Here is a 13,111-nt window from a genome sequence, read left to right as displayed (position 1 = left end):
GACTTTTCACAATACTCGGCATGCACTTAAGACAGGATCTCAAAAACCCATGTTTCAAACATAAATAAAAAATAAAAGCAAGGTATAATAAGAGATTTATTAGGATTCCATTGCTGTTTCTGAGTTCCTGCTGCTGCTGCTACTGGCAAGGGAACTGCCAACAGGGGAATTTGTTGGAATGGTGGCGACCAGTCTCTCTCGACCTCCAAAAACTTCACTCACTGCAAAATAAATACAAGATTAGGAAACTACGTCAGAACGAGACAAGTATAACGAGATATTCAGGCGTAGCAATGTGAGCCCAATTTTGGGGCTGTGGGTCCCAGCCCCCCCATTTGAAGGCCCATCCTTTGAGAGTTAAAAGCAATCTTGTACTAATACCCTAAGAAAACATTTTCAAACAGTAACTTCAAATGGGCAGGCAAAACCCCATTTCAGGAGCCCAGGCTATTACTCTGAAGCTGGGTTCAAACCAGTTCATTAAAATCACTCCAACTCCGCTCTACTTAGATATGTATGCCATCCATCTCCGCCTTGGCCTGAAACCATCGATCTCCTTTCAACAGCTGATGAAAGGGGATGAGCCTCGGTTCCTCAAGTTGGCCCATAGACTTCAAAACTTAAGAAGTCTCACTTTTCTTCTTAATGGGTTACATGTAAAGGTACCGACTTGGGGCCCTTTCAAAAGATTTACCAATTAGCATAGCTTTCACTTCCTAAGCAAATTATGGCACAGACAAGCCGAAGCAAGTTACAGCTCCGTCACTGGAGGCCCGACACTCCGGCAACACATTCTGTAAACTCTGCAAACGTCAGCGGCAGATGGAATCCCGAGTTTTCTTTCGAGAACGCTTTACCTGCAGAGACTGTGCTTATATCCCAGACCCGCAGTCCTTCTTTCTGACCTCCAAAGGCATAAACAAATGGCAAGTCAGGGCAACAAGCTGCACAGAAGAGAACACCCTAAGGAAAATCAAAACAAAATGCCAGATGTTTGATATTTCCAAAGAAGACAAAGATTTCCAGAAACATGTATCGCTTCCAAGTCTGTCTCCAACTCCCTTCGCTTTAAACGTTCCCAAATCCTTCCGTTCCCCGCTCCTGCCTTTATAGATCTTTCCATTTCAACCAGCCCTCAAATTACTACTTTCAATTCTGTTTAAAAAGACAAACTTGTAGGAAGCCATAGTAGTACGGGTTGGCACACGGGATATTCGAGAATCACTCATTTCTTTGGTTACCACCATTTGTTTGCCTGACATAGACATCCCAAGTTTCATCTGGATCTCTTTTGCTTAAGTTTTCAGTCTCTTTGGCTGAAAGTTTTAAATGCAGCCTAAAAGCGGAGTCAATTGGCTACATGATTTTTATAGGACCTTTCTAATTCCGTAGTTCCATGAGCTAGGTCTGTTCATTACACAACCCTTTACTGACCTGCAACAACTCTCAATTATTATTATTATTATTAGAAATAGTAGTAAACAGGAAGTTTCCCTATTTAAAGTGTTCTCCTCTAACTTCTTTCTTTAATAAGGGGCCGTGTCAAGTGACACCCAATCCACCCCCTGCAGAACTGTGCACTTTATGGGGTGGAGGGGAGGAGAAGGCCTTAGAAATCACAACTCGGCACTGGTCAACTTGCCTTCAGAGTTAATCAGTTCTTGTTAGGTTTTGAAAGCGTTATGACGGGAAGGTCATTTGTCATCACTTATAATCAAACCTCTCTTTAACGAGGGTATAATTGGTATGTTTAGAAAGCACATTAGGAATTTCGAAATCTCAGAACCACAATTTCACTTCCTCGAACTATTACTCTCTTAGCTTCCGGCGCCTGCCTATCGGGTAGTAGGCTGGAAAAGGAAATGGAAAGGTTCTCCATAATTCCAAAGGCACGTTTGCTGGCTTAAGCTAAAATCTGAGGTGCGAATCTGAAGACGCCCAAACTGCGCTAAAGTCAAATACTTCACTCCCTACCAGTTCGGTCAGCAACCTTCCTTCCCGGAAGGGTTCTCTGAAAGACGACAAAAGGAGAGAGTACCGAGTCGTGAACAGGAGATAAAACATACCATCTTCATATCTCTCGAATGTACCAGGCTCGGCTTGTCTCCTAATATATCCCAAATCTTCACGTATTTGTCCGCTGAAGAGGTCACGAGGCATCCTTTGATTTGACTGCTGAGGTGGAGCCCTATAAAATGAGATCAAATCTGCTTTCATTGCAGTAGCGCACCCGGCCGTCAGTCGCTTAAGCGCTTTCAGTACCGTCCATAAAGTCATGGAGGTAGAACTGGGGAGGAACAGAGGAGGAAGGGAAATACGACAGAATCGCTACGGCTCACCAGACACTTCGTCATCATGAGCCTTAAGTGTAAAAACCGGTTTATCCGCACGAGCATCCATGTTGTAGATAAAGCCATCTTCTGTGCTGGCCTGGAAAACGGGGCAGAGGGAACTGTCGGTCAGAATTGTCATCGCATATCCTTCTATCAAGTTCCAGGGCTTTACAGAGAGAGGTAATGGCTATGTCCTTCGCTTGCCTCCTTATCCCCCCTTGAAATAAAAATTTCCCTATTTCAATAAAGAGAAAGGGAAGCTTCCTACATTTTTTCAATTACGAGGAACTGACTAGTCTACTGGATTATTTGGACAAACAACAAGCATTTTTCCCCAGGTTCTGGTAAATCATCATCGTCACTAATATACTCCCCTCCGAGGGGACCGGGCATAGATGGGGGGACTTGCAGACCCCCACGTGCACATACACACGTACACACACACACACACAAAGCCAGGGTAGGAAGTGCCCAGACACCCAAACTGTGGGCACCCCCAAGGACAGGGACCATGTCTAATTCCAGGGACCCACAGAGAACATGGTGAGGCTTGGAAGGTCACAAAAGAGCCGCGGCCAGGGGCTCTACCCCAGCTCTAGCTTCCACCATCCCCTCCCACCCCCCATCTAGCTGCAGGGGGCCCAGCGGGCAGCCCCCAAAACTAATGGGGGTGGGGGTGATGGATCCCATTCAAGGGTGCAGCTCCACTGAGGTAGCAAGAGCGAGGGTTTAGGACAGAGAAAGTAGCTAGTAGGCAGCCCAACCAACCTCTCGGAGCAGAAGGGTAGAAAATGGTGCCAAGCTGCTGGCTCTACTGTTTGCCTCAAGGTAGAAGATTGTGACTCCCTAGTCTGGTCCTTGCCCCGGCAGGTTTTCCCTCGCTCCCTTCCAGTTTGCTCTCACCCCGCCTCTGGAGTGGGTGACTCTATAAACACCTTGTCTTCTCGGCAACTGCAAACCAGGAGGGGGAAAGAGCCAACGCGCAAGTCCTTACCAAGAAATTGCAAGGGGAAAAATGGTTCCAAGTCACTCTCTCGATCTGTCCACTAAATCGCCACAATCTATGGCTTTCCCGGGGACTTCTGCAATCGTACAGAGCAGCAGACCTATAAACGAACGACGAAAGGTTACTTTTAAGAGCTGTCGGCTAATTCTCTTGCCAATTATCGACTCATTACGATCTGGAGGGAACACAATAAAACCGAGACTTGACAAAGGACTTTTGATACTGAGATTCTGGAGTAAAAACTGATAAACTCACAGCAACTTGGAAGATTAGGGATCAGAGCCAATAACCCTCTCCTACAGATGCCCTGTCACCACTCACTGAAACCTCCCAATCCCTTGTTTGAAAATACACAATATGGTGGAAAATCCCACGAAAACAGAAGGTTGAATTTCCCTGCTCCAACAAACCCCAGGAGAGTTAAAAAGGGGAAAAAAAAAACCCAATCCCTTGAATGTATGTAAATATAAACCGCTAGCCCAGATTTTGTCCATCTGGCATTTCTGGTGTAGGTCCAAGAAGATAGAGGTAGAGATACTACCCATGATGACAGCTTTCTTACTTATCATATGATCCCGAAAGAAGCGTCTGTGGTTCGAACGGATGGAACTGCAGGGTCTGGACCTAAAGGGACAAGGCAGGGAGGGGAATTTAATCTTGGCAGAATCTCGGCACTATTTAGAAGACGTGGTTTCTTGGTATTATAGCCGAGGGTTATATAAACCATGCCCTTTTAGTATACAGGATCTTTTGCAAACACTGAATCTTTATTACACAATAAAGTCAGATTTCCAGCTAAAAGCTGGCTCCCAAATAACCCGTAGATGGAAAAACACAGGCTACCACTACCGAAGCACTGTGATCTTCTCATCGATACGATGTTCAGGGTTTAGCCGATACATGCTCATGTTTCGGGGATGCCATCTGAAGAGATCCAAATTCATTCATTCAACCGTGTTTACTGAGCACTTATTCTGTGCAAAGCACCGTACTGAGAGCTTGTCAATGTAAACCGCTGCAAATCTCCCCCAGATTTTCAGGCCACTTCCCCGCACCTAAAGAGACCCCGAAGCACAATACCTTGTCTGTGTGTAATGTCAGATTTGCCGCCGGTTTACCCAAAGACATATCCCATAAAATTACGGTGTTGTCTGCTGATGCGCTTGCCAGCACATTTCTGGGGAGAAGGGAGATAGCACACAAATGAGCTTTAAAATGATAACCAAAAAAATGCTATTTCTATTCCTCATAAACAAAGTACATTAAAATGAGCAATTTTACTTGGCTATATTCCCTCTGTAAATTGGACTCTGAATCCCCATTCTACAACATTACAAAAATCCATTTAAAAGAATATAACACAGAATTGAACCATTACTAATACCGGTATTTGAATATAAAAAATACAGTTATATCCTGCAATACAACACTCCTAAAGCAACCGAGTGCAAATATGCCTGTATTTATGGCTGAAAATGTTCCTTCAGAGAAATAACTTATCAAGAACTTTTGAATAACCTAGTCTCTTAGTTCTCAAAGGTACGTTCAAAGCCAGATAAACACTTTTCCTTTGAGCCAAAATTACTAAAAGTGACCCTGCCCTCACTCTTTCTGTACAACAAACTGCTGAGCCATTACCCTGAAAGCTCAAGTTTTGGAAGCAAATGTTTTTAAGCCATTGACATTTTAAATCTTTCTCTTATCATTGTTAATAATAATAATAATAATAATAATAACAAGAAGAACAGAACTTCTTACTTACTGGGGTAACCTGCCAGACATAGGTCCTGTCCCACACTGGATTTACAGTCTGAATAGGAGGGAGAACAGCTATTGAATTCCTACTTTACGAATGAGGAAAATGAGGCACAGAGAGGTAAACTGACTTTCTAAAGGTCACACAGCAGGCACTAGACATATCCTCTATATGCCAGTTCATCTATAAACTTTAGAGTGAGTGAATGAAGTCTAGAGGGGAAAATGAAGCTGCTGTGCGTAGTAAGATCGCAGACTCCAAGAGACTCCAAGAGATAAGAAAGAGAGAGGTGGATGAGCAGGTGATATAGCAGCTGCAGTTTAGTCCCTTTCTGATAAGACACCCTCTTTCCCATTCTCTGCCAGAGGTCAGAAAGGCAATTTTGGTGCACTTGGATAGATCAAAGTCATATCACAAAAGAAAGTATCATTGTATCTTGTCCATTTATCCCTGTTTCATTATGCCCCACTCAATCCCCTTTTAACAGAGAAAATGCCCACTTCTTGGGAAGTACTGTGAAACTAGGTATCACATGATGATTATACGAGAAGCAGCGAGGCCTTTAGGGAAGACTACGAGCCCAGGAGATAGAGGCCCTGTGTTCTAATCCCAGTTCTGTCAAGTGTCTACTGTGTGACCTTGGGAAAGTCACAACTTCTCTGTGCCTCAGTTACCTCCATCTATAAAATGGGGTTTAAGTCCTATTCCCTTCTACTTAGACTGTGAGCCCCAGGGGGTGAGGGACTGTGTCCAACCTGATTAACTTGTATCTTTGAATAGTGCTTGGCATATACTAAGCACTTAAGTAACATGATAATTATCACTATAAACGCTCCCAGGATGATATGGAGACTGAAGTAATAACAGCTAGCTGCTCTTCAAATGCTCCACTTTACCTGATGAGCTTATTCCACGAGAGATCAAGAACTGCATCGGTATGTCCCTCTGGGGTCGCTTCTGCCGCGGCACCCTGTAAACAGTGACGGATTAAAATAAGAGGTCACCAAAATGGAATTGCTTCTGGAAAAACTCGAGCCTGGTCTTAATATTGTCTCAAAGAACTTGACGGAGAGGACAGGCGAGACCCCTTACGGCTACTCTCCTTAAAAAAAAGAAAGCTACAAAAAACCCCTTTTTTCATCCTGAGAACAAATGGGGCAATACCATCAAGATGCACTGCTTGAAACCTTGGGTTTTGTAAATGCTCCTCACCATCAATTTTAAGGTGCTCTATTAGTTTTCTCCCCCTTTATCTTATACCCCATTATACGTGAGCTCACGTGTTTTGCTCTTCTCAAGTCAACCTATTCACCGCGCCTTATTCTCTTCTCTCTCTCACTGCCGACCTCTTGTTCCCATCCATTCTCTTCTGGGAGGCCATTGCTTTCTCCATCTTCGAGACCCTTCTGAAATCACGCCTTCTCCAGGCCTGACTTGATTTATCTCCCCTACTAACTGACATTTCAGCATCACCCAAGCACTTGGATACCAACACACACATTGCACTTAACTACATATCACTACAGTTCATTGCTTCTTCATATCTGTAATTTATTTTAGTGTCTGCCCCCCAGAATATACTGTAAACTTGAGGAATCGTGTCCTCTGAACTCTTTTGTACTCTCCCAGGCGCTTAGCACAGTGCTACGCAAACAGCAAGCGCTCAATAAGTCCCACTGACTGATTGCCTTGACCCTTAAAAAAACCCTATAAAACATGAGAAAAAACTAGGCTAGATCAGGGTAACTGAGGTGTAAATTGGGACAGAGGACTCAAGAAATTATGAAAAAATGACGATCAATTTTAGGAACTTGACTTGCTTGCAATAACAGTCCGGAGACTAAAGGAGGCCCTGATTTTTGGTCCATGTGAAAATGTCTTAAATGTAGTCCTCCAAATTTACAGATTCTTCCTCTTGACACCACAACAGTAATTTCTCAATTAAAAGTGTGTTTTCAAAATGCACGGTAAATATATCTGAATATGCTCCTAAGGTAAGAGAAGATGATTCTAGTTGAACGAAATGTCACACGGACGAAACATTTCTCAGGTTGGCTGAGGTTCAAAGCCGTGCAAGTTTCTTACGTTGCCTCGGACGGTGCGACGTGAGGAGGACAGATTCCATCCTAGAAAGGGTTGCTTCTCCTTTTGGAGAAAACAAAACTGCTACTATGGAATATGAAGACCAGTTGAGCACTGAATGAACGTCTATGCTGCTAGAACTTCTAGCAACTCCCCAGATTGCAAGTTCTCCAGAACTAGTTCCTCTATCCTCAACCTTTGCATTCCTGTCAGGTTCCGACAACTATTGACAATTACATACCTTCTTTCCTTTCTTTTTCTTCTTCTTCACTGACTTGGACCCAAGGGTGAAGACCGGTTCTAAAGAATCCACTATGTCAAGATCCCACACTTCAATCACGGGAGTCATGTTACCCACTGCAACATAATTTCCTAAAAGAAGGGAGTATAAAGACCACCAGTACCTTTTAGAAGCAAGAACAAAGCACAGACGACGCTTGTTCTTTTACACTGCCCGTTACTGTACTGCATATTCAGGTTTGGCTTGGAGTTGACCCCATTCCCCAAGAGCGGGTGGGGTCACGGTGAGCTTTGCGGTTTCTAGAGGTCACACGGAGCTGCAGACCTGTAGCTCTCTCCAGATCTATACGGCCAAGAGAGAAGTGGGGGGCTCTGCCACTGACCCAATCAATCCCTGCCCTGTGCCATTTCATCCCAGCCCCAGAGCCACGAAATAAGCAGGTGCATCTGCTGCTGCCTCTGGGTCTTTATCTGGGGCCCTCATGAAACTCCACTATTTCCCAGGGGAGATCCAAGAAATTGCACTTTCTCCTTCCGCTCCTGCCAATCAGGCCAGAGGTTAAGGAAGAAAGGAGCGCTAGGGAATTTCTAGAACAGTAGGGCAGGTCCTTTAGGGCTCCCGCAGTCCACATGTGGCCTATTTGCAGTAAATGGGAATTACTTTATGACTGGAGATCTGGTATGGGGCTCATCTTTGGAGAAAAGCCATTTCTATGATCAGATGAAGAGACTCCATTATCACTGCTCATCACTACTCTTTACCTCATCTGTAAAATGGGGATTAACTGTGAGCCTCCTGTGGGACAACCTGATGACCCTGTATCTACCCCAGTGCTTAGAACAGTGCTCGGCACATAGTAAGCGCTTAACAAATACCAACATTATTAACATTATTATTATTACTCTTTTGCTCGGTTGACAATAACAGCCTCCTTCTACCCTAAATTTTCAGCTGAGTTTCAAAACTCCTAATGAAGGGTACTGACTCCCCAAAGGAACATACACGACCAATTAGTGAAAATAATTTTCTAACAAGAAATTAACATTTGGAGATTAAGTTCTCTCACTGATTTGAAGAGATTTTCCCAACCAAGAAAAAGGCATATTTTAGGAAGCTATTTCAAAAATTAAACAGGCAAGATCATCGGATTAAGTGAGGCCAAAGGAAGTAGGTGAGCATGGATAACCACCAACTAAAGAGATGACCCTCTCACACAAACAACCGGTTGGCTTCAAATGACACAAAATTACTTTGGTTCAGAAAACTCACATTCAGATAGCTGACTTTTTGCTATAGATGGCCACTCTAAGATACAAACCTTAGTAAGTAAAGATAACCTGAACAATAACAGTAGCATTTTTCAAATCACTCAAAAGGACACATTGCTTAAATGTTTCAGGAAGTGACAAAGCCGTTTAAAACTTTTCTACCCTGGGTAACCTCGGCTCACTGTTTCTAACAGATTACGTTTCCCATTACCAGTGGTCTCATCTGGGCTGGGATCAAAGTTCAACCACTCCACACTAAGCGGATACGCAGACAGGAGGATATCGTGATGCACATAAAAAGAATCTTCTTCTTGATTATAGACTGAAAGAGAATCCAAAAAGAGAATTATTCTAACATAAAATACCCAAAAGGTAAATAAATAGAAATCGAACCTCTCCAATCGGCATTCGGGGATCCGATAATCTACAGCCTCCGAAGTCCAAAACACTTGGGTCTTGCACTTTCAATTTTCCATATTTTCTGAGGAGTGCACAGGTGAGTGGGGGAAAGGAAAAAAGAGAAGGAAGTAACCATTAAGGGCCGCCCTGGAGAGGGGGAGGCCCAAAGATACATCGAGCAATAAATGCGAGTTCTTAGCAAACTGTGGGGAGTAAGAGGAGGAGGAAAGGCAGGCCCAAGATTTTCAATGTCTGCATTTTTGCAGTTGCACAAGGCAATCAATCAATAGCATTTATTGAGTATCTACTGAGTGCAGAGAACTGGACTAAGTGTTTGGGAGAATACTGAAGTGAAGTACTTGTTCCTTCACAGTGAAAAAATATTATCTGATTGCAGTAAAGGAGGATCCCGTGGTCTTCGGTGTAAAATCATGGATCCCTTCCAGATCAAAGAGGAGCTACTAATATTCAGCACGTCCCAGGGGACGGCAGAATGAGAATGTATAGGCATTCCTTCTAACCAAATCAATCTTAAAGACTCTGACAGGAACGCTACTCCGTAGAAAGAAATTGTGATGTCTTTTACATTACAGTAACTGAACGTTGACCATTTTAAAAACATAATTCATCATAAGAACCCGAGGACTACTTATTCTTTATGGCATGTACTAAATATACTGAATCGCAGTTGTAACATTTACTTTAAAAACTCCTGCCAGTTGCCATATCATCATTCCTGAATTTGCAAAAAAGGTTGGCTCACCGTGAATTTCTAAATTGCACTGGTCCTGTTCGGCCCTCCCGCAAACTATGAGATTGTCACTGGGCTTTATCAAAAAGTCTTCATTTTCATATTGCTCCTAATGTGCAGAACGGGAAGAGAAAAGATACAATAATTTTACCAAGAAAACTAGTGCTTAGAACAGTGTTTGACACATAGAAGGGCTTAGTAAATACTATTATAAGTTATTGTAGAAAATGCCTAACATTCCAAAGCAGAAACATTTCAATACTTACAGTGTCTTTAATAGTAACATAAGGATCATGTTCATTACTTCCATAGACAGTAAGACCCATAAGAGATTCTCCAAGAGTCACTGCATCTAGAACGAGAATTTAAGAAAACAACAACATAAACACTTTAGCCATTTCTACACAGGATTGTATAGATATTTTAGAATGCAATTAGGGGGAATTCATAGTGTTTAGAAGATGTGCCAAAACTTTTTTTCCCTTTCTATATACTAAGATGCAAGGCCTTCTGTGTGACTCCGTTATACCTTTGCTTTAGGCAAATCCACTTTGACTACCTTTGTCTTAAGTGATGAAACGCAACACAGAGATCAGTTACCCATCTGGTGCCAGGAAAAAATAACTAAGCCATGAAAAACCAGAGGGTGTCCCAAGAATTTCTCAGGTTGCTCTCAATTATTGGAGTTAACACGACAGAGGAAACATATTCATTCTACCTGGGTCGTCCTCTTCGTCGTATTTATCCAATTCATATTCTGCGAGTTCATCGTCATCCAGCTTCTTGTCTTCCTCCGGGTCCCCATCTTCCGGAGACGGTTCAGCCGTCTCATCCCGAAGGGGGGCCCTGTCCATTCCGTCTTCTGCCTGATCGCCAACCTCCTCTTCATCGCTACCATCGACATCTCTGCTTAAAAAAAGTTCACAGCTGATGGTGAAATGAGCTGCTTCGAATTCTGCAGATCAGAGTTCCGCCAGTGAGTCCCCTGAACTCTGAATTTTTTCAGAGTTACTGAAACTTACTGAATTTTTTCCTTCGCTTCTGCGATGAGACGCTTTAATTCTTCTTTACTTAGCTCTACCTACAGAGAAAGCAAATATTTCCAAGGTTAGGGAAACGGACACAATGCTTTCGGGAAACTTGAATTCAAAGAGATCCTCTAGACTGGAAGTGAGATGGTGAAGGGATGGGAGAAGAATCAGCGAAAAGAAACTGCGGTGGGAGGGGTAGGTCGAGAACCGGGAGAGAATCGCGTGCGAGGGGGAGAAGGGGTGTCAAAGGCGGGCCGGTGGTCGGGGAGGACTAAGACCGAGTAGAGCTCCTCTGACAGGGCTACATGGGGCCAAGGGAATGCGATACACCTCAAAGACTGGGGAAGAGGATCTACTGAGTGACTTGGTCGATAAAGCCCGGGCCTGGGAGTCTGAAGGACCTGGGTTCTAATCCCACCTCCTCCACTCTCTGCTGTGTGACTTTGCACAAGTCACTTTACTTCTCTGTGCCTCAGTTCCCTCATCTGGAAAATAGGGATTGAGCCTATGAGCCCCATGGGGGACAGGGACTGTCCAACCTGACCAGCTTGTATCCACCCCAGCGCTTACTACAGTGCCTGGCACATAGTAAGCTCTTAACAAATACCACTATTATTATTACTGTTGGTGGACGGGGCAGGCACCCGGGTTCTAATCTAGGTCCGCCACTCTCTGCTATGCGCCGCTGGGCACGGCACTTCTCTGTGACTCAGTTCCCTCATCTGGAAAATGGGGATTGAGACTGTGAGTCCCATGTGGGACAGGGACTGTGTCCAACCTGATTAGCTTATATCTACCCCAGCGTCGGGTAGAAGCAGCATGGTGTAGTGGATAGAGCACGGGCCTGGGAGTCAGAAGGCCATGGGCTCCACAACTTATCATCTGTGGGACTTTGGAAAAGGCACTTCACTGGGCCTCCGTCACCTCATCTGTAAAATGGGGAAGAAGACTGTGAGCCCCACGTGGGACGACCTCATTGCCTTGTATCTCCCCCAGCGCTTAGAACGGTCCTTGGCACATAGTAAGTGCTTAACAAAAGCCATCATGATTATTATGAGTGAATGAATGCACGGATGAATGAGTGAGTGAATGAGTGAGTGAATGGATAAATGAGTGAATGAATGAGTGGATGAATGGGTGAGTGAACGGATGAGTGAATGCATGAATCAATGAGTGAATGCATGGATGAATGCGTGAATGAATGGGTGAATGCGTGAATGAATGGATGAATGAGCGAGTAAATGGATGAATGAATGGATGTATGGGCGAATGAATGGATGAGTGAATGCGTGGATGAATGAGTGAATGCATGGATGAATGAGTGACTGAATTGATGAATGAGTGTGAGTGAATGAATGGATGTATGGGTGAATGAATGGATGAGTGAATGAATGAGGGACTGTACGGATGAATGAGTGAATGAATGGATGAATGAGTGAGTGAATGGATGAATGAATGGATGTATGGGTGAATGAATGAGTGAATGTATGGATGGATGAGTGAGTGAGTGAGTGAGTGAGTGAGTGAGTGAGTGAGTGAGTGAGTGAATGGCTGAATGGTGTGGCGGCGGTGAGGGGTGGGATGTGGGGTGCGGGGCACGGCGGGTGCGGGGCACGGCGGGGCTCACCTTGTCCGGCGTCTCCTTGGCGACGCCGCGGCGGACCCAGCTGACGCACGGCACCTGCCGGCTGCGCTCCATCCTCCCTCCTCCCCCGGCACCCCCACCAGCACCACCACACGCGGCTCCGGCGGGCTCCGCCTCCCGGGGGGGCTCCCCGCGACGCGACGCGAGGCCACGCGGCGCGCCCCGATGACGTCGCCGCCCCGGATTGGAGCAACGAGACCCCCGCGCGCAAGAGCCGCGGGGGGGGGGGGGGGGCGCGCGGGCCCCGGGCGTGACGTCATGTGTAAGCGCCGGGCTGGGAGGGGCCCGGAAGTCGGGCGGAAGGAGACACCGCGGCCCTCGACTGGATAATCATTCATTCATTCATTCATTCATTCATTCATTCATTCACTCATTCATTCATTCGTCTTCATTGAGCGATTCCTTTCATTCCTTCAACCGTATTTATTGAGCCCTTACCATGTGCAGAGCACTGGACTGAACGCTTGGAAAGTACAATTCGCCAACAAGTAGACACAGTCATTCATTCATGCATGCATTCATTCATGCATTCATTCAATTCATTCGATAGTATTTATTGAGCACTTGCAGTGTGCAGAGCACTGGACTAAGCGCTTGGA

General features: G+C 44.9%; 1 protein-coding gene across 2 annotated transcripts; it reads right to left on the bottom strand.

Moving 5' to 3' along the window:
• Positions 1–78: 78 nt before the first annotated feature.
• PWP1 (PWP1 homolog, endonuclein) lies at positions 79–12,644 on the bottom strand. 2 transcript variants are annotated; one of them, XM_029079473.1, is made up of 15 exons: positions 12,495–12,644; positions 10,859–10,917; positions 10,555–10,745; positions 10,103–10,188; positions 9,849–9,945; positions 8,898–9,008; positions 7,419–7,549; positions 5,992–6,065; positions 4,420–4,516; positions 3,902–3,963; positions 3,328–3,439; positions 2,340–2,430; positions 2,067–2,188; positions 858–963; positions 79–221 (listed from the first exon to the last, which is right to left on the bottom strand). In XM_029079473.1, the coding sequence occupies exons 1-15, from the start codon at positions 12,564–12,566 to the stop codon at positions 100–102; spliced, it is 1,533 nt and encodes a 510-aa protein (XP_028935306.1). In that variant the 5' UTR covers positions 12,567–12,644; the 3' UTR covers positions 79–99. The 2 variants fall into 2 exon arrangements, with proteins under 2 accessions (XP_028935306.1, XP_028935307.1); XM_029079474.2 differs by having other exon boundaries at positions 10,555–10,742; positions 12,495–12,642.
• Positions 12,645–13,111: the final 467 nt, after the last annotated feature.

The sequence above is a fragment of the Ornithorhynchus anatinus genome, chromosome 14 (assembly GCF_004115215.2).
Source record: "Ornithorhynchus anatinus isolate Pmale09 chromosome 14, mOrnAna1.pri.v4, whole genome shotgun sequence".
Classification (NCBI taxonomy): Eukaryota; Metazoa; Chordata; class Mammalia; order Monotremata; family Ornithorhynchidae; genus Ornithorhynchus; species Ornithorhynchus anatinus.
This window is presented reverse-complemented; position numbering and strand designations above follow the sequence as displayed.